Source organism: Hydractinia symbiolongicarpus, chromosome 2 (assembly GCF_029227915.1).
Source record: "Hydractinia symbiolongicarpus strain clone_291-10 chromosome 2, HSymV2.1, whole genome shotgun sequence".
Taxonomy (NCBI): Eukaryota; Metazoa; Cnidaria; class Hydrozoa; order Anthoathecata; family Hydractiniidae; genus Hydractinia; species Hydractinia symbiolongicarpus.
In genome coordinates, this window is record NC_079876.1 from 5,975,753 (window position 1) to 6,000,997 (window position 25,245).

General features: G+C 33.9%; 3 protein-coding genes across 3 annotated transcripts; 1 reads left to right on the plus strand and 2 right to left on the minus strand.

The window, feature by feature from the left end:
- The first annotated feature begins 503 nt into the window (after window positions 1-503).
- LOC130628688 (uncharacterized) lies at window positions 504-5,373 on the plus strand. Its single transcript, XM_057441675.1, has 5 exons — window positions 504-3,229; window positions 3,303-3,464; window positions 3,637-3,822; window positions 4,019-4,154; window positions 4,601-5,373. The coding sequence occupies exons 1-5, from the start codon at window positions 1,340-1,342 to the stop codon at window positions 4,894-4,896; spliced, it is 2,670 nt and encodes an 889-aa protein (XP_057297658.1). The 5' UTR covers window positions 504-1,339; the 3' UTR covers window positions 4,897-5,373.
- Window positions 5,374-6,015: 642 nt separating this feature from the next.
- Window positions 6,016-8,170, minus strand: LOC130628693 (uncharacterized). The gene is made up of 3 exons (XM_057441677.1): window positions 7,579-8,170; window positions 7,280-7,378; window positions 6,016-7,170 (listed from the first exon to the last, which is right to left on the minus strand). Exons 1-3 carry the CDS (start codon window positions 7,898-7,900, stop codon window positions 6,110-6,112), a joined length of 1,482 nt encoding a protein of 493 aa, XP_057297660.1. The 5' UTR covers window positions 7,901-8,170; the 3' UTR covers window positions 6,016-6,109.
- Window positions 8,171-8,960: 790 nt separating this feature from the next.
- On the minus strand, window positions 8,961-9,848 carry LOC130628154 (blue-sensitive opsin-like). Its single transcript, XM_057441430.1, has one exon. The coding sequence runs from the start codon at window positions 9,846-9,848 to the stop codon at window positions 8,961-8,963; it is 888 nt and encodes a 295-aa protein (XP_057297413.1).
- Between the last annotated feature and the right edge of the window lie 15,397 nt (window positions 9,849-25,245).

A 25,245-nucleotide genomic window follows, 5' to 3' on the forward strand; every position in this document is an offset into this window, starting at 1 on the left:
GATGATAAGGGATTGAGGATCCCCTGTTTGCTTCAATTCTCTGGACTGAAGGAGAATATTGAACTTTTGAAGAAATTGCTTGAAGAGTGTAAATAGCCATGAATATTGAAACCTGATTTTTTGAAGAAAAAAAGTGTTTTAATCGCAGAAAATCAATGTTCTCACTCGACGATCTCCCAATAAGAAAAATTTGAATAACTGAGGGTGACTTAGCCTATAATTGGCCCCAAGGGGAATAAAAATCACTTCGAATAACCGAATTATTCGAATAACTGAAGTTCGAATAACCGAGAGTGTTTTTACCTGAGTTGGGTAAGCAGATCCAAGGGGAACGCCATCTCACTTCGAATAACCGAATTATTCGAATAAGTGCAGGTTCGAATAACCGGGAGTCTACTGTAGTTATGTTGTCGTGTTATTAAAATTCAACAAAATAACTTTTTCGTACAATGCAAAGTTTGTGAAGCGGAAAGATAGATGCGCTCATAATTGGCAAAGTTTAATTCCCTTTAAACAAGGAGGTTTAAAAAGAAGGAGAGAGAACTCGCGGCGTCCCTTTAAATTTTCTATTCAATTTTTTATTGTTTCGGCGCCCCTTTGAACTGATCCGTGTCTCTGATTTGGCTCAATATTTACCTACCGACTCTGAAACGAGTGTTTTAACGAGAAAAGATAAATCTTAAAAATCACACTTACAGCAATGCGGAAGAGCAGGAAAACATGTAGTTTAGTTAAACTACAAGATTCAATGAGGGTGAAGTTTGTTTTTCCACTTCCATAAGGACGCGGAAGGAGTAAAGTGCCTTCAAAGTGCGAAAAGCTGCCTTGGGAGATCGTAAAGTTTTACAACTTATAAACTATTTCGTATGTCCCCTCCTGGGAAAATGTTAGTTAAAGGGTTGATTAACGTTTTTGTGCAGGTCTCGTCAGGAGGGGTTATTTATAAAATTGTTTTTTTTACTCTCGAAGTAGACGAATTCTCGGTAGGGTGTCGCAGCACGTCGCAGCACTCGGTGATGTTTTCCATTGTCATGGAACAAAAGAAAATAATTATTAGTTCTAATTATGTATATTTAGGTAAAAGTTTTAAGCAACTTTTTTTCTTTTTTCCCCAGTGGGAGTAGATTTTCTGTTTATGTATATTCTTTCTTTCTCTCACACCAGCTGTATGTTTTGAATATATATTGAATTGAGTTTATAATTGTTTTTTTATTAGGTGTTACATAACCAGCTGGCAAGTGGTTCACATTTTTTTTTAATTCCCTTGACACCTTTGTGGGTTTTTTATGAAGTTTTTTTGAAAAATAAAGTATTCATATTTGAATTTTGCTGTGTCAACATGTCTGCTTCACATTCAGAGTATATTCAAAAGCTATGTAGATTGTGTGGGAAGAAAATTGTGAAAAGTAAACATTACGTTAATTTTAAATCTTGTGATATTTACAGTGAAGTGTTTCAATCTATATATGGAATAAATTGTGAACAAGAAGATCCTTGTGTATTTCCTAAATTTACTTGTAATGGATGTAGAAGAAAATTAGATGAGATGAAAACGTCAAAAAAAATAATTGGTACTGCTGCATCATTTTACCCTCATGTGGATGAAAATTGTGTGTGCATGAATTATGCTGTAAACAGAAAAGACAGCTTAAAAATACTGGAATTAGATGTGAGTATGAAGAAAGTTGGTTTTAGTATATGTGATAAATCGGATAACTATAAACGTGTCTATACCCTTTGTCAAAATGAAAAAGAATTAAACCATTTGCTTACAATACGTATAGACAACAGCAATGGTTGGGATTTCTCCATATATGGGAAACCTATGGAGAAAGAAACAATACAACTAACAAAAACTCTGCCATGTGTTTTGAAAAATGATGATATTTCAACTTTCTCGTCATTCTGGAAGTCAGTCAGTGTTTGCACGGGGTTACAAGGTTATGAAGATGTAATCAAGTCGAGATGTAATTTCGAACAGCCATTCATGAATCAGAGTGGAACATTTCCAGTAGCTTTTGTTGAAGACGATAAAATGGTCAGATTTGATGAAGACAATTTTAAAACAATACGCCATACCAACTGTCATTTTTTAGCTGAAAAACCTTCATCTGTATGTAGTATGTGCAATTCTTTTAAACCAACAGTTAAAAAAGTTAGAAGTAGACGGAAAAGTGATGATTCTGTGCTTGATTCCTCACATACAAACATTCGATATCTTTCCAGAGAAGAACTAGAGGAAAGATATCGCAATACTCAGGGAGAAAAACAGAGAGCAATAAAGAAAGTTGCCCAATTATCATCTTGGGTAAGAAAAATTACTGAGAAAGAATGCATCCATGTTGATGATGAGCAACACGAATTTATAAAAAATATTGTTTGCAATGAGGAAACATGTCCTGAAATACCCGAAGGCAGTCCCCAGTGGTTGTTATGGGAGCAACAAAAAGAAATGGCTTCCAAAAGTTCACCTAATGGCATGAGATGGCACCCACTAATTATTAGGTGGTGCCTCAGTTTATACCACCATTCACCAGCAGCATATAAACATTTGCGAAATCCGAATTTGAATTTTTTAAAACTCCCACATATTGACACACTTAAAAAATACATAAACTTCACTGATCCAATGTGTGGATTCAATCCAGATGTCATTGAAAGATTAATAGTGGATAGTAAAATTGCAACTCTGGATGATCACCAAAAAAACGTTTCGCTTATTTATGATGAGATGAAAATAAAAGCTGACTTGGTGTTCAGACAGTCAACTGGACAATTGGTTGGTTTCACTGATATGGGGGATATTAACGATGAGTTAGTTGAATTTCAAAAACGTGCTGAGGGATCATCAGAGAATGATCGTCACTTTGCTTCCTATGTGATAGTGTTTATGGTTCGAGGAATTGTTTCATCTCTGGTGTATCCTTTTGGATATTTCGCATCATTGGGATTTACCTCTGATCAGCTCTATCCATGTGTATGGGAGGCGACATATGTATTGGAGGCAATTGGTTTTTATGTTCGAGCATTTATTTCAGATGGTGCTTCTCCCAATAGGAAGTTTTACAAAATTATGGTGACACCTGATATTGGTAACACATATTGGACCAACAACTTATTATCATTGGACAGAAAGATCTTTTTTATATCCGATGTCCCTCATCTCATTAAAACAACGAGAAACTGTTTCGAGAACTCTCATGGAAACAATAATACACGCAATCTTTTTGTAAGTGTTTTTTGTTTGTTTGTTTCAATTTTAAAGTATATCTGTATACATATATCAATTTTCTATTTATTAGCTCGATCACATGGATATCAGCTGGAACCATCTTGTCAATGTTTATGAATGGGATCTGAATTTACATGGAGCAGCACCTGGATTAAGGAAACTTTATAAACTAAAAGAGGATCACATAAAGTTAACTCCAAGGTTGAGGATGCAAGTTAAGTTGGCTACCCAAGTGAGATATTTTTCTTTTCTTTTTTTATTATTTATTTGTCTGCTTGTTTGTATTAGTGTTTTCTGAGTGATAGTGGATTCACAGTTTGATTATTTTGTGGGAGTTGCAAATAATGATATACTTCTGATAATGTGTTTATCATTGCTCATGTAAATTATGATTTTGCATTTAGGTTTTGAGTAAAACAACTGCTGATGCACTTGAGGTTCAGGGGCTGCATTATACGAAAAGTACAATAAAGTTTGTGCGTATGTTTGACCAAGTTTTTGATTGCTTGAATGTATCTTCAATTAATCAAGATCGTGGCGGAAAAATAGCTCTTGCAGCATATAGAGATGTTAACGATTGGCGTTTTGAGGTTAGTAGTATCATTCGAAATACATTCAATTATTTTGTAACGGAATTCAGAAACACAACATTTTTCCCTCAAAAAGCTCAAGTTCATTTTGCATATTTGTAAACCAGTCCTAAAGAACTTGATCTCCATGTAAAAGGGTGTGCAAATATTTCCATTTTCATTTTTCATTTTTTTCACATCAACATGTAAAATTCAGTTTTTAGAGAAAGAATTCCTCGAACATTACCTGGGAAGGTGGGAAGAACAAGCCAATGACACACCTAATTTATCCCAAGATGAAAAAAATAAATTGTTATTGAGCAAACAGACGATAAATGGTTGGAAAATAACAGGTAAAAAATCTACATTTTTCTGCAATTGTGGTTTGTGGCGCCGTAGATTAGTGGTTATAGCTCTCGTACTCTGTGCGGGAGACCGGGGTTCGATTCCTCTTGACGGCGATTCAACATGGGCGAGTGAATGTTACCATAGCCCCGGGTTAACCCAAGCCATGTGAGGGAAATTGGGAAGATGGCACACTGTGTGGCCGTTGGATGTTGCCGGGAGTTGTCTAGTAGAGCGCGGGCTCTAATTGGGTCTGCGTAGCTCAAAATGAGCATTAAATACTCTAGGACTCTCCATCTACGCCATGGCCCCTCCTGGAAATAATAGACAGGGTATATCCCTCGATATTTGTGAGGCTAGCCATGTAAAATATGCACATCTATCTATCTATCTATGTTTCATGGACAAACGGTGTTGTTCTATAAATGTATATTTTTTTTATCTTTGTCCATAGTGAAATCATTCGTGGAACTGACCAAATTACTTCTCCAGAGTCCAAATGTCAAGATGATTTTGAGCGAGAAATTCTCACAAGATCCATTGGAGGAACATTTCGCTCGTCAAAGACGAAGTGGTGGTACATGTGACAACCCAACACTTTATCAATTTGGCCAACAAGAACTTTCTTTGCTTGTTATGAAATCTGAGTTGATCAGAGATCTACGTGGAAACACTCGACGTGGTAATCAAAATCAGATTCACCTAGACGTAAATGATATGAGGAAACTTCCACAGAAAAGAAAGAGATAGTTATTTATATATTGATACTTTTGGAAACATGATTGTTTGACTATTTTATTTATATTTTTTCTGAGTATGTCAGACATTTTTTCCATTACGCTTTTTCAACATAGAAGTTGTTTTGTTATTAGTGCCTTGTCTTTTGAGTCACATCTTTTGCAAATATTTTTAGTGGAGTACGATTTTGACTTTGATTTGAAACATTTTTTTGAAAACATCAAATCTTAGAAAATAATTGAGATTAAAAAAATTTAGGATTGCTACTTTATTATTGCTATGTAATTTTTATTTATGTCATCGGGAAATTACAACTATTACGGAATTTCTTTTATCTTCATTTCGAATGGATCCGCCATACGTGAATAAATATTACAGTTTTGTTTTGCTTTTTTACATACTCACTTCGCGATATGTAGAACAACCCTGGGGACAAGTTTCATTATATTCCCAACAAGAATTCATGCGAAGGAGTGTCGAAATTAATATTCGCTATTCGGGACTATGTTGATTTAAAAAAAGAACGTGACAAAGGCCTCTTGGTGTAAGGGTGTATACAAACCACAATAAAACATACCCGATACCCGTGTGAGATGTAAAACTTGTTTGCAAAGAGAGTTCGATACCCGTGTGAGATATAAAACTTGTTTGCAAAAAATTTAATCAAATGGAATAATCAAAAAGTGAGTTGATTTCATCAGGCCACAGTCAGGCATAGAGCATCCGATGCGGCAATCCTAGGTCCGAGGTTGCGGTCAGCTTTAAGTAGCGATTCTCGCGTAAGAATATTTGCGTCGGTAATTATGCACGCGCAACTTATTTTTCAGGGTCCCTCCAGCTGATAAAAAGCATGTTGTTTCATACCATCTTGATTAGCCTATCCATCGACCATTTCTCCGCGTTTTTATGATCTATTAAATTTCTAGCAAAGCGCGCAGAGTTTTGATCTCGCAGCATTATTCAGTTTAACGCTTGCCAATGTGCATAACTGAACAAAGAAGTAGCACAAAAAAAAGAAATGAGAGTGAAGTTCACAAATCTTGGCAAAAATTTAGATTTAAAATAAACAGCTTCAGCGAGATTGAATCCTTACTCAATCCGAAAAAAACCCTTAAAATAGTACAAACATAATAAGGGTATGATTATTTTACTAAGAAACACAGTTATATACATGGAAAAGATATATAGAAATTAAAACAAGTTATAGGTAAAAATGTTATGACAATTAGTTAAGTTTTTTTCTCATTGCTGGTTCACCTTTTTTAGATAAGACTACAGTCAACTTCTCTTTTTTCTCCGATGCTAGAGAAGCAAGTTTGCGTCGAACTACTTGTATATATGCAGTGACATATGCTTTTGCTCTGATGTCACACCATTTTTTAATGATCTGAGCTTTGAGAATTTTCGATAACTTCTCATTTCCAAGATACCGTGAAAGTATGACCCAGGCTTGATCAATTAAAGAGTCCTTCATAAGTTCATTTTCGAAAAGTTCCCGTATATCTTCTCCTTTATATTTTTTCAACATGTTCAAATTTAAAACTTTTCTAATAACGTTTTCAATTCTTCTGCAAAAAATAAACATGTCATCATTGACTTTTATCAGGTATCCTCTGCTGACTTGGTCCACCCAAGATCTTGTATAATCCAGAAAACTATATACCTGCAGTTTATCATCACCTGAAACTTTCAATGAGTTCAGAAACTGCAATGCAGCCACAGCAACAACTTTGTTTTTCGAATCTGCTAATCTTTGGTATTTTTTACGTAGCGAGAAAATTATGTATCCTGAAACATAATACAGAACAGTTTGTTCCTCAGTTGTGAGTTTCAAGTCAAGACTTTTTTCGACATGTCGATTTTTGTTTTCATGAGCTACTAGTATTTTTATTAACTCCATAACAAATTTCTGCAACAACATAGAGAATTCTTGACTGTCAATGCAGTATCCTTTAGGTAATACATGTTTCCAATGTTGTCTGAATTTATCGTCTTGTGCAAGTTCATGCACTTTTCTCCAAAGAGATTCTTTTCCTGAACCAGTCAGTAGGTTAGATTTTTGCAATTCTTTAAATATGCGACACACTACATTTTCAGAAATAATGTCCAAAACATCACTCCCAGCATTCAAAATTGAGTTGGCTAATTCTTTGACACGATTTCCAGGTGTTTTGAATCCTTTCACAACAATGTTATTGATTGGGTCTTTTGAAATTTTAACCATAGCATCACGAACAAAATTCATTTTTTCTTGCTGCAGCTCATGATCGGTGATGGATAAAGATTCTAAAAGGGTGCAAAAAAAAAGGTTTATACCACCAGTTCACAATATTTTGCTCTATATATAGCAAAAAAAAATTCCTTATGTTCTCAGAGTTCATGAATGAATACTTACGATTCGATTTTGATTTAACTTGTTTTGTGGAAATTGTTGTAGTTGATTTATTTTTTGAGTCATCAAGAGTTTTTCTTGCCACTGTTGTTGTTTCTGGATCTATTATTGGAATACAGAGTTGACATCAGAACACAGTTGTGATAACAAAACAAGACAACAACAACAAAAAGCATATCAAATGATGATAATACAATAGCTTTTCTATGAAATCTACATGCAGAGTCAAAAAACAAAACATTATAGCTAGCTAGCTAATGGTGTTTTAAAGAAAACATGACTTTATTAAACTGAAGCATTACCTGTTGGCTTTTTACATATCAGAGTATGTTTCTTGTAGTAAGCTTCTTTAAAATACTGTTTTTTGCACTTGCTGCACACAAACTTCACATTTTTGGTACTGTTGTTATCAACCACCATGTCCACATCTTCTTCATCAACGAATACTATTTGAGGAATACCCAAATATCCAGCATCTACTTCATTTTCTTCTTCCAACAGATCTTCCACAAACGATACTTCCACCTCACAACTTTCGTAAACAGTAAAATCTGACAACATTTCTTCCGTCACAAAAAAGTCATCATCCAATTCTATTATATTTTTAACGTCTTCGCCTGCCATTTCGCTTCTTGCTTGTTTATGATATGTAAAAACGACAAATTTATCAACTAACAAGCATTTACCGCTGAGAGAAAAATAGCCGCGGGCTCATAATTTATGCAAATAGTAACAAAAGACAACGGCTAATTTATTAATTTAAGCGCGAGATTTCAAATTTTGATTGACAGAATTCGATGTAAGAACAATAGAGAAAAGTAAACATGAGACACGGATGATTTCAATAGAAATAAAAGAGTTCTCTCTCCTTCTTTTTAAACCTCCTTGCTTTAAAATATATTGCAATCCTAGATTATTCTTTTGTCAATGGGCAAACAATTTATGAATATATCCATAAGTCAGCGCATACGCTCAGGTTTTATTGAACACATGCGCTCAGGTTTTATTGAAAGCATACATTTTGAACTTGCCTCCGCAAGGAATACTACTCAAGCGCGACCCTCTTTTTTGCTGCCTTTAAATTGTTGTAATTCAGCGCATTATTTCAGAAAGAGTTAACTTGGCCGATACAGCTGCAAAAGTCTTCGTATTCTTCCGATAACTTCCATTTTTTTAGGTTGCAGTTAACATACAAAAATCAAATCAAATAGATTAAAAATGTTCGAAGAAGAATGTTTAAAAGTTCTGCGAATAACAACTTTCTGCATCACGAGTCTTCAATATACGAGTATGAAATCCTGCATATAGCTGAAACTAAAGGACGTTAATCCACCCCAAAATAGCTCTTAACGCTTCTGTTTAGGATGTTTGGTTAAAGGAGGTCTTACTACACCATAAAAAGTGTGTGGAAGGTAGGGAAAATTATAATAGACAATGAAGTGTATGATATGAAACAATGATTACTGGAGATGAAGTTATTCTACTACTTTAAACAACTAATACAAAATTTACATTAATACAGAAAAAATATTTTGTTTCGTTTCTCTTTTATTTGGACAGATATGATGATAACATGCAATCCACACAGTTAAGCCCACGACTACTTCTCCTATTAGCGGTTTGCAGATTCAAGATATTTTCAATCTTGAACGGATTCTTTTTTAAGTAAAATTAATTTCATTGTTCAGCTTGCATCAGCCACCGCAAGATCTTTAACAACTGCACATTCGGTGCGTGTTTTCCGTTTGCTAATACAACACAAAAGATCTCTTGCAATGTTTCTCATTTTCTTGTTAAAAAACACATAAATAACAGGATCTGCAATGAAACTAGTGTACCAAATAACTGTAATCACTGACTCGATATTCACTTTAGCAGAAGCACTGAGTCGGTCCAGTATCCATAGGTATACACACTGAGGTAGCACTACAAGTAAAAGAAAGGATAAAATAATACAGAATGGAATCAATGTTTGTTTTTGCAAAAGAAAATTCTTGTCCCTTCCACTTTGAATGCCAAGATTTCGTCTTCTTTTTTTGCGTTTATAGTTAATCATCACATACACAAAGATAGCCAACAGCACGTATAGATAGCTCAATATAGAAGGAAACACTTGAGAATATTTCTTCAAGTGATTTTCGTTTTGATTTGGAAGAAGAAACGGTATAGCTAAAGTTGCGCTAGAAACACACATTAATGTTGCAACGATAACTAAACGTTTTGAAGTGACATGGTAAGTATACTTGATGTGTAACATTACACAAATCAAACGATCGACTGCTGTTAAAACCATAGCCATACAGTATGCTGCCATGAACCAGTAAAGGACAAAGTACAGTATGTTTTCACTCATTGGTTCACGTTTGCCGTGATCATCATACCATTCAAAAAATTCACTCGTTCCAGTAGTAAGAATTAATGTTATTTCAATCCAACTTAAATTTATCAAAATAACTTTCTGGTTGTTGTTGTTCTGTTTATGTTTTAACAAACAATATATTCCCAACACATGAAAACATAATCCACATAATAATAATATGATTTTACAGATGATAAACAAATCTGTCGACATCTTTAAATTATGTGTAACATTGACATGTATGTTGAATTCCTTGCCATGTAAATTTAAAAATACAATCAATCAAAAAGCAATGTTGAATATGTTGGCGTATTATTATTATAATTAAAAAGGCTATCTTTTGTAATTGCAAGAAACACCCTCCCTCGGTGCATTGCAATGCATTATCACAAGCATAGACTGGCAATAATTTTTTTAAGAAAACTAACTTGTCTAATGACAGTAGATATAGCATCATTCATTTATTTATTATGATAAATTATTTATTCCTTAGAAACAGTACTAAATAAGAAGAATTTGGCCCACAGTTTTTGCTACGATGGAGTAGCAACAGGTTGTGTTTTAATTTCTAATATTTCACCTGAAACACTAGCTATAATACTGTGGGGCCTTCAGTGGATATACGACATACTGAATACCTGTTCTGAAGCGCTCCACCTGGATGTGTAGCACAAATTGCAGCTCTGATTAGGCGCTTCATCGAGCCGTCTTTATCGAGTTAAACAGTTAATTGTGAGTAAACTGCGGGATTCAGTGTCGAAACGGCGTATCTTCTGGAGTCAAAACGCCCTGTCATCCGGCTAGTTGTCTTAACTACATTCTCATTATTTCGTTCAGTTCTTTATATGGACTCAAGTTTGCACAATGGTAGGGACAGGTTAACGCATTTTTTAACCTTTTTTTATAATAGTTCAGTTGGAATACGGTATATCAAATCGTTTTTCAGTTTAATGCCATCACTGTTGATCTTCAGACGTTCATTTATTGTTTCAACAAATCTTCATATTGCATGTTGCTGCACGACGATTAAAAATTTTCGTTGTGTATAACATATACAAGAAACGACAGCATTCAGTGTACAAGCTCTCAAGAGAACAAAACAGTCTTTGTATAGTGCTCACAAAGTTCATTTTTTTTACAATGGAGTTTGAGAAAGCTTCGAAAACAGCATTGTAAGTTATGCATGAAAATTAAGCAATATTTTTCCGTGTCATGATACACAAATATACATAATTCCAATCTTGCGCGAGTTGTTTGTTAACTGGTAGCTGAAGTTCACGGGTTTATTATTTACGACATTTGGAAAACAATTTAATCTTAAGGTGGCGGTATACCTTTATTGTAACAAAAAATTGATTTTTTTTCTATTTTACTGAAGAAACGACGATCTTTGCAATGGTGAAACGCCTGGGAAGATAGAGAGAGAGATAGATGGAGACAGCCCAGAGCCTGGACGCCTAAAACTTATCCAGGCTAAAGCTTAAATCCTCGTTTGGACAGATTTTTTTCTGAGAACAAGGCTAAAATGAGTTTTAAGCCAATAAGAATCCTAACAGTGCAACAAATTGTTTTATTATCCAATGAACATTACTCTATTTTAAAGTTTATAATAAAAAAAGCTCGTGCAGTGTAGCATAATGAAGATCGTCTTATAATGCGCCATCTTTGTTGTTATATAACTACGTCATTTCCTTTTGTACTACAATTTTGTAGTCTACTAAAGCTATATTCGGCAGAACCAATTAATTATCAATGAATTTTAATTTAAAGAGGAAATTGTTGAGGCTAGATATTTTTGGTGAAAGATAATGCATTATAGCTATAAAATCGTGACATGTATGTCACGATTTTATATCTTTTTTAAGATTATTGCTAATGGCGGAAATCTTTAAGCCGCAGGGTTTCTTGTTTATTTTTCGAAAGGGAATATTGATTTTGTCCAAATAACTAACTTTTTTTTTTCTGATCGGTCTTTCATACCTCAAATTGAATAAGAGTTAAGAGTGAATGTTTTTAACACTTATCATCCTCTTGAGTATAACTTTTAAAAATAAATTATATTTCCTTTCCAAAAAGAAATGACCATCTGAAAAAAAACACCTCAAATCTTTCAGTTCTAAAAGTGTATGCCATCCTGTTCTGTTTCTGCAAGTCACAGAAAAATGTTAAACGAATTAGAAAAGTTCTATTTCCATGGTATACTCCGTCACGCAGGGACAACCTTCTGAATATTATCATAAAGTATCGCCATCATTATGAGTATGTTTGAAAGGCGTGATATTTTAAACTCTTTAAAACACTTTTTCGTAGTTTCGTACTTTCTCGAATACAATCTATTACATTTCAAATCTCTTTTACAAAAGTACAGAAGATCTATAAGGGAGAGTGCTACTGTGCTGAAGCCAACGTGTTTATCTAAAAGCGTTTTTTTATTTGTAAAAAATTAACGATTCTTTAGATAGTACATCTTAAGGACGAAAGTTTAAGTTAAAAAATGGCTTTTTTAGAAAAAGTACAATAAATCAAAAACGGGGACTTTGTGGAAAATAATTAAAAAATCGTTTTTACATACATCTATCACGATTCTAAAGAACATCTAATGAGAATTGGAAACGAATTAGTTTTGTAAATGAAGTCACTTTTTTGAAGGCAGGGTATGTTTCAAAAATGTTTCTGTACTTTCAAATTATTAGTATACTATTTGATAGGTACTTAAAAATGCTTTTTGGTGATGTATGAATGAATAAACTTTGATTAACTAGCGCTGAAAAAATTGCGATTAAAAAAACATGCTTCAAAGGTATATCGTCACCTTAGCAATCATTTCTTATCAAAACAGCCCTTATTTAAACGCAGAAAACAAGAACGCTAAATTTTATGGACACCCATTCTTTTAAAATGACGTCATAGATAGTAACAACCAAAAACCTTTTTTTCAAATTTAGTATTGAAGTTTTATTGTACCGGATTTTATTCTAAAGCTATTAATGGGTCCTGAGGTTGTTAGGGTAAGTAAATATATTTTTCAGGTCAAGTCATTCTCTAAGATCAAGTATGAAAAGCCCGCATTTACGGTGGCATGTATCTGCCAAAAAATTCGTGCCCGTTTTATTTTTTGTAATCACGCGAATCCGCTCAATAATACTTAAAAACGAGCGAATCCGATCAATAATGACTAGAAACAAGCAAATCCGCTCAATATTGCTTCAAAAGGAGCGAATCCGCTCAATAATCATTCATAACGAGAGAAAATGATGATACGAGTGTATTCCGCGTGTTTATTTAAAACACGGGCAGCATTTTTGTCAACAATGAATTAAAAGGATCATAAAGCTGGAAGCATCGGATAATTTGTAAAGGCAAGTAGTGTTTAAGGATATCTTTCTTTTGAAGTATTATTGAGCGGATTCGCTCGTTTTTAGTCATTATTGCGCGAATTCGCTCGATTTTAGTTATTATTGAGCGGATTCGCTTATTTTGTAGTATAATTGAGTGGTTTCGCTCGTTTTTAGTCATTATTGAGCGAATTCGCTCGATTTTAGTTATTATTGAGCGGATTCGCTTATTTTGTAGTATAATTGAGCGGATTCGCTCGTTTTTAGTCATTATTGAGAGGATTCGCTTATTTTGTAGTATAATTGAGCGGATTCGCTCGTTTTTAGTCATTATTGAGCCGATTCGCTTATTTTGTAGTATTATTGAGCGGATTCGCTCGTTTTTAGTCATTATTGAGCGGATTCGCTTATTTTGTAGTATTATTGAGCGGATTCGCTCGTTTTGAAGTATTACGGATTCGCTCGTTTTTAGTCATTACCAATCGGATTCGCTCATTTTTGTAGAATTGTTTAGCGCATTTGCTCGTTTTAAAGTATTATTGAGCGGATTCGCTCGTTTTTAGTCATTATTGAGCGGATTCGCTCGTTTTTAGTCATTATTGAGCGGATTCGCTCGTTTTTAGTCATTACCAATCGGATTCGCTCATTTTTGTGGAATTGTTTAGCGCATTCGCTCGTTTTAAAGTATTATTGAGCGGATTCGCTCGTTTTAAAGTATTATTGAGCCGATTCGCTTGTTTTTAGTCATTATTGAGCGGATTCGCTCGTTTTCTAGTCATTATTAAGCGGATCTACTTGAAAAATAATCAACCACGTTGTGAATCAGATTGTCAGAGATAATACAAAGAGAAACAATATTGTTCGCTACGATATAAAGCACTTATGCAAAACTGAGTAAAAACTTTAACAGGACAGGGTTATTACAGCTGGCTGGCTAGCTGATTTGTTAGCTAGGCTTCTTACACGATCTAAGTTTGTACACAAGAATTGATTTCTTTAAAATACTTGTTAAAAAATGTGAAAGTGCGGCCTGTAATTAGTGTGGATAGCCATTTTCACGAATATTGAATAATTTTTTGTCTTATAAATAATAGTGCGAGTAAAGTATGGGGAGTTTTCAATTTTCCTCTTATTTAAGGCTAAGGTCAAAATTTCCTCTAATTATATTGCGGGTTATATTGCTACTACACAAATTTACAATATAAAAGAATCGTTAGCGACATCAGTATCATCCTCAGGATGCTTGAAAACAATGGACAAAAACAAAACAAAAAAATAGGAAAAATGATGAAACGTTTTTCCATCTAATTTAGTGCGGTAATGATAAAATTATTCCCTTAATTTTTGTGCGAGCTTGAGTTGATGATATGACGGCAATTTATCCCCTCTATTTTTTAGCGCAGCATGCTCAAAATAATTATTTTTTTCGGCTGCATTAAATTGAAAAAATAACAATACTCTTGAAAACCTAAATTTAAATATCCGTACAATACAAAAAACATAGAATAAAAAGTTTGGATCAAAAATCAGCTCCAACAACATCCACCTCAAGGTGCAGTCTATCCATGGTTGTTGCTGTTGTTTTGTTTTGCTGTTGTTTCTACGCGACAACAACGACGTCCAAGACCAGTTTAAAACCATGTTGATTGTGTAAATTATTTACTGCAGCTTTCCTATTTGCTAATTTGGCGAAGTTTAGCATTTCACTTGAATCATTATTGATTCAAATTATAAACTTCTAATGATTGTGCATTTCATCTTGGAGACTTGTTTTTGTTCTCCGTTCTTTGGCCACTAGTCATTTCACTTATACTTCTGCTGCAGCAAAATATCTCAACTGCTATATTTCGTAATGATTGGTTAAGAAAAACATATATAACAGGATCCACTATAAAACCTGAATACCAAAGGAAAGCTAAACCCATTTCTATATTTCCTGAATCAGTTATATATCTGCAGTCCAAATGGTGACGAATTCTGGAGTAAGAACGAGTAAAATAAAAGATACAATAATACAAAAAGGTATTAATGTTTGTGTTCTTCTTAAAAAGGATTTTTGCGATTCTCTGTTTCTTTGTAGCACTTTTCCCTTTTGTAAAGTTTGTAGCTAATGACAACATAAACAAATATAGGTAACAATGTGTGGAAGCAGATTAAAGCTGATGGAAATATTTTAGTACAAAAAGCCATTTCTGGATTAGTTTGGTTATAAAGTAAATGTGGAATGGACGGTAACGCACATATTGTCCACAAACCAACAATTGTGCTCAGCAGCTTCTTGGGTGTGACGTAATATCTATATTTGTGATGTAACACTACGCCTAATAAGCGATCCACAACGAGTACAATCATTAACATGCAAAATGACGTCACGAACGATGTTAGAAAAAGAAGCGAACACTGCTATTCGTGTTGTGGAGGTTTCTGTGTTCCACAAAGTGAAAAACTTCACTACATACATTGACTATAATAATCGAAATTTCTGTGATACTGAAACTTAATAATATTACTTATCCCAATGATATGTAAACAAAGGGCAACAGAGAGGAGTATAAAACGAACAACTATGAACCAAAGTGCCATCTCAAACCTTTGATTATCGTACTGTTGTAATGAGATCTTTTAATTCCCTTTTTATACGCAAAGAGGGACAGAAACATCGGTTGTCATCAACAAGAGTGATTAAGGTAAGGTTTATAAATGTAAATGAATAAGATATAATTTTGAGAGATGTTGAATTAAGGCATAATGAAACTGTTTTTAATTATACACTTAATTCAAGGTTCAATTGTCAATTTTCACAGCGGACTCAGCTTTTTTCTCTTTTGATCGTAAGTTAATGTTTAAATCAAGAAATCTTAAGCTACGGAAACACGAAATGCCTATCTGGTGCAGAGTATTGACCAAGCGATTCTGTTTGGTCATTTCAAGAAATAGTTGATGAACTGTCTTTTTCTTAAATGTTTTGAAATTTGTTGCTTATATGCCCTAATTATTTTAATGTCTATCTAAAGCTTTGTTGTCTATCCGTATTAAAAACCGCCCTGTTGTTCGGAAATATTGCATTGACAGGTAAATAAAACTGTAGAAGATTTGTTTTTTCATAACAAGGTATATAAAAGATATAATCTTGATTAATCTTAAAGTTTTTATTTACTTCGTTCACGATGTAGGAACACGTCCTTGATTATAAAACAACTGTATTAAAATTAATATCTAGGTTGAAACATGGATTTCTTTGTTAGCTAGCTAGGCTAGACATATTTACAAGTAAAAATGGTGTTCATAAAAAATTTAAATGTTTTTTTTTGTTTTAGCTAAGAAATTATAGTTAGAATTAGAATACCAAACATACACTAACGACATCATCCACAGGAACTTGACCTAACTGAATGTAGTGGTTTAACAATTTATTAAAATTGGGAAATAATTCCGATGTGATCCCTCTGGGTAGATAGTTCATGCCTCTTTTCTGCGTCGCGTGATTTAAGATATTAGGTTTCAATGGGTAGGATATTAGCTTGGTTTGCGACAGCAGTGATATTATTAAGGTTTGTTGCAATGTTTCTCATTTTTTTGTTAAAAAATATATAAATAACAGGATCTGTAATAAAACAGATGTACCAAAGAAATCTGATAACTGATTTCACAATGTTTTCGGTCGAGGTATCCTTGAATCGATCATGCGCCCATGTTGAAATGCATCCAGGTAATACTAACAACAACAGAAAGGAGAAGATAATGCAGAATGGAATGAAAATTTGTTTTTGCAAAAGAAAATTCTTTTCCCTTCCACTTTGAATGCCAAGATTTCGTCTTCTCTTTTTGAGTTTATAGTTAATCATCACATACACAAAGATAGCCAGTAATAAATACAAATTATATAAAGTCGGAAGAAGAACGTCGGAATATTGTTTTAATTGCGTTCCATTTTGATTTGGAAAAAGAAACGGTATAGCAAAAGTTGTGCTTGAAAACCATATTAATACTTGAACAATGATCAAACGTTTGGAAGTGACATGGTAACTGTATTTGATATGGAGAACCACACAAGTTAAACGATCGATGATTATAAAGACCATCATCAGACAATATAAAGTCGTCAACCAAAAGAGTATCACACCAAGTAAATCTTTATTGGAACTCTCATAGAATGGATTTGTCTTGAAATACTCAACCGATATCTCGCTGGTACCGCAAGCAAGAATTAACATAACTTCAACCAAACTTAAATTTAATAAAATAATTTTTTGATTGTTGTTGTTCGGTTTATATTTATTCAAGCAATATATTCCAAGAAGATGAAAACACAATCCACAAGTAAGCAAAACAAAACTAACGGCTGGAAGAATACCCATTTAAAAGTTTGCTAGTGTTTTGATATTTTTTTAAACCTGCAATCCAGGAAGTCAGATTAATGCATCTCAAAACCACAAATCAAGGGTGAGATATTCTATCATCTGCAACAACGTCAGAAATACAAGAGTGTTTTTTATAAAATAAACAATTCGTGAACATCATCAATTATTTTTCATCAATTATTTTCTTCATATCCTTGTTGACTCATCCAATTTATGTACAAGACGTTTATTTAAAGTTTTATTAAAAACAATGATGATTTTCTGCACATTTAATTCTTTACATTTTCTTTAAAAACTATTTCCAATTAATGAGTTCCTTTAAAGAAGATTCAAAATGTCCAAAATTGAAGTTCACATCAAAATGTAATGCATTGGGAAATATTTTTTTAGGGAAATAAAAAAAAGCATTGGAAAAATTTTTTGTTCACGGTGTGTAAACCGAAATAAAATCATATCCAATTTTAAAAAAAGATTTCAAAATTGGATATGATTTTAATATTTCGCCATACATCACAACCGACCACGATAACAGTGGCAACGCCGTGTAGACCTTTATATTTTTTAAATTTGTCAGGACGGCCACTTAATATAGTTCTAATTTTGCTAGCAGTAAAATACATTTGGGGACACTAAGTTAAAATAATCGTCACACGGGGGTTTATTTGTTGTTTATATTAAAAGCAGTACGGAGTCATTATGAATAGAAAAAATTAATTTTACCTCCGGTTTACCATTTGCGCGCCGTATCTCACTTTATCAAGTGAGACTTTGTCTCTTTTTCAAAATAACCTGGATAAAGTTATTTTAAACAAGGCAGGCCACTTATCACGAGGTAGCTTAACGCTTATTTGGTTTTCTATACTTTTTCCATTGTTGTTTTCTGGGACCGAAGTTGCTTACTTTTATAAAACAACTATCGCCTTCGAATATGAATAATTCGAATCTAAAATGTAAAAACAAAACTTTTGTTGTCGAGCGAGTATAAAAAGTTAGGGTTGTTGTGAGAAATATTTTTAAAAAGAAGAAAAACGTACGATGATATAAGGTCAAAAAGAGAACTGATTGGAGAAATCATTTCGTTCTCTTTGGGATGAAGCGAAGTTTAGTAATCGAAGCAAAAAACTGATTGGACTTTTATCCAGGGAACGCTAGCTACCGACCTACTGAGAAAGCGGAAGTTTAGAGTATCTGGTACAAAAATTAATTTAGGTGTCAAACGATTTTTTAGCCGTTTAACTTTTAGAGCTAAAATTTCCCTTAAATATTAAGTTCCTTGTGTTTTGAGCAATGAAATAATTTCTTTAAGCACTTTTTTGTAAGAATGTACTCTGGGTCAGAAGTTCAGAATATCCTAGGAATATGTCCAACCTTTGTCCAACCTCGATTGTTTGTTTTAAACATAAAATTTACCAATAGCTTTAGCAACTTATAGCAAGCTTTATTTTATTAAAGCATTATATATTTTCATATTTATAGTTTAAAAGTTGCGGAAATAGTGCCTGTAGGTAAATAAGTGTATGTGTTTTTAACTTTCAGCAACACGCTCATTCCAACCCAGTGCAACCCAATTTCTATTTAGGCTAAATTGTGACGAAAAAAGAAATGATACTCTAACTTGCCCCTCCAACCTATGATAGAAGTCACGCGTGCCCCGCGCGCCCCCTCGTTCCCACAAAATGATAAAACGACAGAACAAACACCCCTGTATTCGCATAGACGGCTTCAGTGCCAAGCGGTGTCCCATTTTTTCAAACTTTAGTCCGTATTTCTATAACTTTCCCCTTTAACCCATAAGTCTAGTCACCCGTGCATGTTGCGAGCGCGCTTGTTCTCAAAATATTTTGTATATGGTTGGGTACAGAGATTGTTCAAATTTGGACTTCGTTGAAATTAAAAAATAGCATAATTTGTTGATTTAAATTTATTTGGAAAAATAATTTTGTACGGGCTTACCATGGCAGTGGGGAGGTGCATGTGTGTGAGAGATATATCACTAAAAATAGCGATAATCCCTGTATTTTATTGTGCTTTCTGATGCTGTTGAATTGTTTTGTTTTGGTTTTCTTTGATTTTTATGGTGGTCATTGGATTTGGTGTTTTTTCGATTGGAATTGGAGTTGGTGTTTTTGTAGTATAATTTAGGTGGTCGGATTTTGAGATTCATGAGTGGTACTGGTCGCTGCGTTTGATTTGGAATTTCTTCTTTTGGGAGGAGTGTAGTTCTTTTAGTTATTGGATTTTTCTTGTTTGTGGTCACAGGTGGAGACAGAGGTGTAGAGGGATACTTACCTGACTTACCTGGAGAGGGTTGGCCGCACGTTACGTTGTCTGGTATGGGTGTAGGTATATGTATGTACTGTAAATGTAATTCAATTTGGTTTAATTTAGATTGTATGTGCGTGATGTTTTCATTGACTTGTTCCAGAAGAATATGGTGAAGGGAGGTGGCTGTATGTTGACATATCTGCTTCCAGTGGGTAGTTCGGTTTTCTGTAAGGGAAATGGTGGGGATGATATTTATGCATGGCCCAAAGTTCTCGATTTCTGTTTTTTTTTAATTTTTCTTTTAGGAGCAAGTCCAAGCTTTGTTTTTTTTCTTTTTCGAGGTGTCTTTGGTGCACGAAGGTAGGGGAGTCTTCTGGGGGAGCAAACATGTCAAAGTCTTCTGGAACGCCAGTACTGAGTTGATCGCAGTCCATGATTAAAGACTAAAATTTTAAAGCAAAAAATAGCGAACAACACTTTATCATTAATTTTGTCGGGGTTAAAAAGGGGGGGGGAAGGGGAGACCAAAAGGGAGGTGCATGTGAAATAGTTTTATAACGATCCCCTGGGTATCCCACTCAAAGAGAGCATTTTGTTTTCAAATATGTCAAAATAATACCATGTGTTTAATTTGTGTTCCAAATTGGTTGTAATCCATCTAATTTGGTGGATGCGTTTTATCGTTTTCATAGCGTTTTTGTTAAAGTGGCTACATAAAATATGTTGTATGCAAATTTGTGGGGGGCAACCATTTCCAAACATAAATAAAATTAATTTAAATGTATCTGAATCGGATAGAGGGAGGTTAGTGAACAATAACTGCATATCTAAAGGCCATGTGTGTATTGGGAAAAAGCTGTCACCATTTATAGACTTATAAATTTCGCCGCGTATTTGTTGGATATTGCTATTGTTAAGATTGCTGAAGAAAATTTCTGTCTTTTTTATATCTCCTTCACCGGCGTATGTTGCGTTCAGCGACATTATCTGCGCAAAAAAAATTTTAATAATAATGCTGAGACGAATAATGGAATGAAACAGAACGGAAGAAAACCGAACGGAGCGGACTGTCAAAACAACGAGAATGATCAGCTTGCCAAAACGGCCTTCATCAGGAGCAGGTACCGCTTCTTCCCTGTTTCTGTGAAACATGTTTCACCTGCCCGACAGGGAAGTGTCCGAGCAAACTCCTTGCGATTACAGAAGTCCCCGTTCGTTTTTCTTAGAAAGAAGTGTGTACTTAGACCAGATTAAAGAATAACGGTCGCGATGTGCGCATTAGCTATATGCAAATTGAACATACTTACTGAAGATAAATAAAATATGTTGGTAGCAATGTTTACAGTTGGAGAATCTCGAAGATAATGTCAATAATATTTTGGTTGTGTCTAGGCCCCCAAAAAAAATTTTTTCGAACGCGTTATTCAATTAAACGGCGGTGGTTGCGGACTTTGATGTAAACAAGAATGTTCGAATCTGGGAGCGGGAAATTTCGATCCTTATGTCTGGATAATTGTCGGACGCAAAAGGAAGCATAGAGCGGGAATTTTCGATCCGAAAATGGCGGGAATTTTCGATCCGATTGCAAAAAGGCGGGGTTTTTCGATCTGTCTGGATAATTGTCGGACGCAAAAGGAAGCATAAAGCGGGAATTTTCGATCCGATTGCAAAAAGGCGGGAGTTTTCGATCCGTTTTATTAAAAGACAAAAAATGATTAATTCGAGAATTTTTGGCCCTTTTGAGAAGGAGTTTTGTCCCCTAAAATATAATTGCTTAATAGGACCTTTGACTTAAGGACGACAAGGCTGTTGAAGAAAACCACAATAATGTTTTACCTAAAATATATATATGTAGACAGAAAAAAAATTATTTTTATATAATTACAAAGGTTTTTGAGCCGATTTAACCAAAGTGTCTCTTAGGCTTTTGTCCCGTGTGTATGCAGTTAAGGGGCGGGACGGCCAGATCGATTTTAAAGTCTCATTTTTTTCGATAACTGACCAATGTTTGTGAATAATTCTACTTTGCGCCATACCAACAGGGGAAAATGGAGTTATGAGTGGTGTGATTTCTTCTACGTGTGTGTGCATGACGGGTTCGAGGAGTTCATTTCTCAAAAAATTCAGAGCCTTTGAAAATTTATCAATTAAGAGATTTAGGGGGTATCCTCTAGCCAGGAATGTGCGTGCAAGAGTATATAATTCCTTTTCTAAATTTTGGTCATTGGATATGATTGTGCAATATCTCAATGCCTGGGTATATACGATGCTAGCCTTAACATGATGAGGGTGTTCAGAGGAGTAGTGTAAAGCATCATTCTATCAGTAGGTTTGCGGAATAGGGTTGTTTGTAATTTGCGAGACTGGTCAATATATATGCGTGTGTCAAGAAAGGGAATATCTGATTTTGAATACTCAAAAGTAAATTTTATGGACGGGTGAATTTTTTTCATGTGTGTGAATAATTGTTTTAATTGTAGTTCAGTTCCCGTAAATATGAAAAAAATGTCATCTATAAAGCGCTTCCAGAATTCAATAAAACCGGGATAATCAGCTATGATTAGGCCTTCAAGTACTGCCATAAATAGATTTGCGTAAGGTGGGGCCATTCTTAACGCTTATTTGGTTTTCTATACTTTTTCCATTGTTGTTTTCTGGGACCGAAGTTGCTTACTTTTATAAAACAACTATCGCCTTCGAATATGAATAATTCGAATCTAAAATGTAAAAACAAAACTTTTGTTGTCGAGCGAGTATAAAAAGTTAGGGTTGTTGTGAGAAATATTTTTAAAAAGAAGAAAAACGTACGATGATATAAGGTCAAAAAGAGAACTGATTGGAGAAATCATTTCGTTCTCTTTGGGATGAAGCGAAGTTTAGTAATCGAAGCAAAAAACTGATTGGACTTTTATCCAGGGAACGCTAGCTACCGACCTACTGAGAAAGCGGAAGTTTAGAGTATCTGGTACAAAAATTAATTTAGGTGTCAAACGATTTTTTAGCCGTTTAACTTTTAGAGCTAAAATTTCCCTTAAATATTAAGTTCCTTGTGTTTTGAGCAATGAAATAATTTCTTTAAGCACTTTTTTGTAAGAATGTACTCTGGGTCAGAAGTTCAGAATATCCTAGGAATATGTCCAACCTTTGTCCAACCTCGATTGTTTGTTTTAAACATAAAATTTACCAATAGCTTTAGCAACTTATAGCAAGCTTTATTTTATTAAGACATTATATATTTTCAGGCCATAGCCATGCTAAGAATATATTAGGAACAACGAGGATAGTATTTGTCAAGAAAATTAGAGAACAGCGAGGCTGAAACGAATAAAAAACACTTTTCTTTTAAAATACAAGGTGTATATCCTATCCTTATAAACAGTAAAAAGTAATTTTTTTCGTTGTTAATGTTTTTAACGCTACGAAGTCGGTGATTCAGTGTTGATATCGTTATTATAAATATAACACAATGTAAACAAACTTAAATCAATGTTTATATCTGTTACGTTATGATCGTTTGAAATATATTCGATTCTTAAATTCGAAAACACTGCATTGTTATCACTCATGACACGCGCTGTTTTCTTGATACATACAAGTCAAAATAATTGAATTTCTTAATTATGAGTTTGGGTCTGTACGGCCAACTGTTTTTTTAATATTTTGGATTGGAATCTTACGATAGATATACAATATACCGAAATGATCCAAGCTTTTATGTTTCTCTTTGTGTTGTTAACTGTTGATTTACACAGACTGCATAGATTGTCTCTGATTTGGTATGATGCATTGCAAACTCTTCATTGTGGAAATTCTGTGATAACCTTTTTGTATGACTTAAGGAAATATGTTGGGATTTTTTTTCATGGCATTGCTGCATCGGTATATGTTGCATCGGTATATGTTTCAACAATGTATGTTGCATCGGTATATGTTGCTTGGATATATGTTGCTTGGATATATGTTGCTTGGATATATGTTGCTTGGATATATGTTGTTTAAATATATGTTGCTTGAATATATGTTGCTTGGATATATGTTGCTTGGATACATGTTGCTTGAATATAAGTTGTTTGGATATATGTTGCATTGGTATATCTTGCATTGCCATACTGCATCTTTATTAATACAAACTTCATAAAGCCTACATTGATAGCGTTACCAGTGTAACTCAAGCAATAAAAAAGTAGGTACTGAAAATATTGTGATGAGTAGCTATTTACTTCCAAAAATAAATAAGTCCAAACTGTAGAGGGATTTTGTACGCCAACCTCTCCAGGCCTTTTCTTTAATTTTTTTATATTTAATGTTTTTTTTACTTTTAATATCGCTTTCCTTGCGTAGACATTTTGTTAGTGCAGTTGATTTAGACATTATGTTTGTATTTAGGTTTAGATACTAACTACCAATTACAGTAAAATACCTCATGTTTAAGCGAATTGACAAAATGGCAAAAGTACAAAAAGGATCATAAAATATCGAAACATATCATTTAAAATTGAATGAAAAAGAAAAATTATCAACAAAAAAGGCATAGATTTAGATTATCTACGAACACCTAGACGATACTTGCTACACATGGGTCGTAAATGCAAGTCTCAGAACATCCCTGTGTCACCCTCTCTTTTGAATAATAGTTTACTCCTTTCCCTTAAACGTTACCATAAAAAAGCCTTTCATGCATTTCTCGTCTCCTTGGTTTACTATTCGTTCAGTCACATGAACTGTACGTCCATGATATTCACTGGATTGTAGAAAATAGAAATTTATTTTTGCAAATCTTTCATTTTTTCCTTTCATTGAACACAATCAGCAACCCTTTACAAATGGTTGTATTTCTTTTTCAGAAATTATTGGGATTAGCGTATCATCTTTTATGCTTTCTTCCACTCGTTTGTTAGAGAGGAAAAGAGAAAGAAGAAATTCTTGCGCATTGCGAAAATCCTTTTAAAAACTTTTGAATGACACTTCAATGTTTAATTTAAACAGACGAATACATTTTAGAGTTTCGAGGAATTAAAAGCATACATTCCCTTTTATCTGTTTTTTTAGCTGAAGGAAAGAATATCACGGATGAAATGACCGATCCTTGGAAAGAAACCACGCTCACTTATGCGGAGGGCTGCTAGCCATGGATGGTTAAATATGGAGTAAAGCAAGGCGTCAAAACAAAATTAACAAAATATTTAAGCGCTTTACAACTGTAGAAATTGCGATAACATTTCGAATAAAAACGACCATGCTTAGAATTTTTTGTGGTGTTTGATAAAAAGCTGTAGGAGAGACGTAAAGCCTAGTGTGTTTAACCCAAATAATTATTTGTCTATTATGGAATTAAAATAAAAATTCAACCAATAGAAGTACAGTTTTTTGCTTGTCTCAACGCTTAAGAAACATTTCTACACAAAGCAAACAGCCCCAACAGACGTTATATAACTGGTATCATTTTACTGGTTTGTCTATTTCTCAATACTAAAAAAATGTTATTGATGAAAATTGAATCAGGTATTAACCTGCGTAGCTACGTTGAAACATAGTTAGCCTCAATTTAATCAAAGAATTACTTCAATACCCATTATTTTGAAATCTGTAGTAAAAAAAGACGCTCTGTAGTCTCACTAACTATCCGTCATTAACATAGAAAATCAATCT

Excerpts from the sequence above, each read along its gene's own strand:
- LOC130628688 (XM_057441675.1), top strand. The coding sequence starts at position 1,340 with ATGTCTGCTTCACATTCAGAGTATATTCAAAAGCTATGTAGATTGTGT. Across the intron at positions 3,230-3,302 it reads ATAATACACGCAATCTTTTT|CTCGATCACATGGATATCAG; the intron begins GTAAGTGTTTTT and ends TCTATTTATTAG. Across the intron at positions 3,465-3,636 it reads AAGTTAAGTTGGCTACCCAA|GTTTTGAGTAAAACAACTGC; the intron begins GTGAGATATTTT and ends TTTTGCATTTAG.
- LOC130628693 (XM_057441677.1), bottom strand. The coding sequence starts at position 7,900 with ATGGCAGGCGAAGACGTTAAAAATATAATAGAATTGGATGATGACTTT. Across the intron at positions 7,379-7,578 it reads GATATGTAAAAAGCCAACAG|ATCCAGAAACAACAACAGTG; the intron begins GTAATGCTTCAG and ends TTCCAATAATAG. Across the intron at positions 7,171-7,279 it reads AGTTAAATCAAAATCGAATC|AATCTTTATCCATCACCGAT; the intron begins GTAAGTATTCAT and ends GCACCCTTTTAG.
- LOC130628154 (XM_057441430.1), bottom strand. The coding sequence starts at position 9,848 with ATGTCGACAGATTTGTTTATCATCTGTAAAATCATATTATTATTATGT.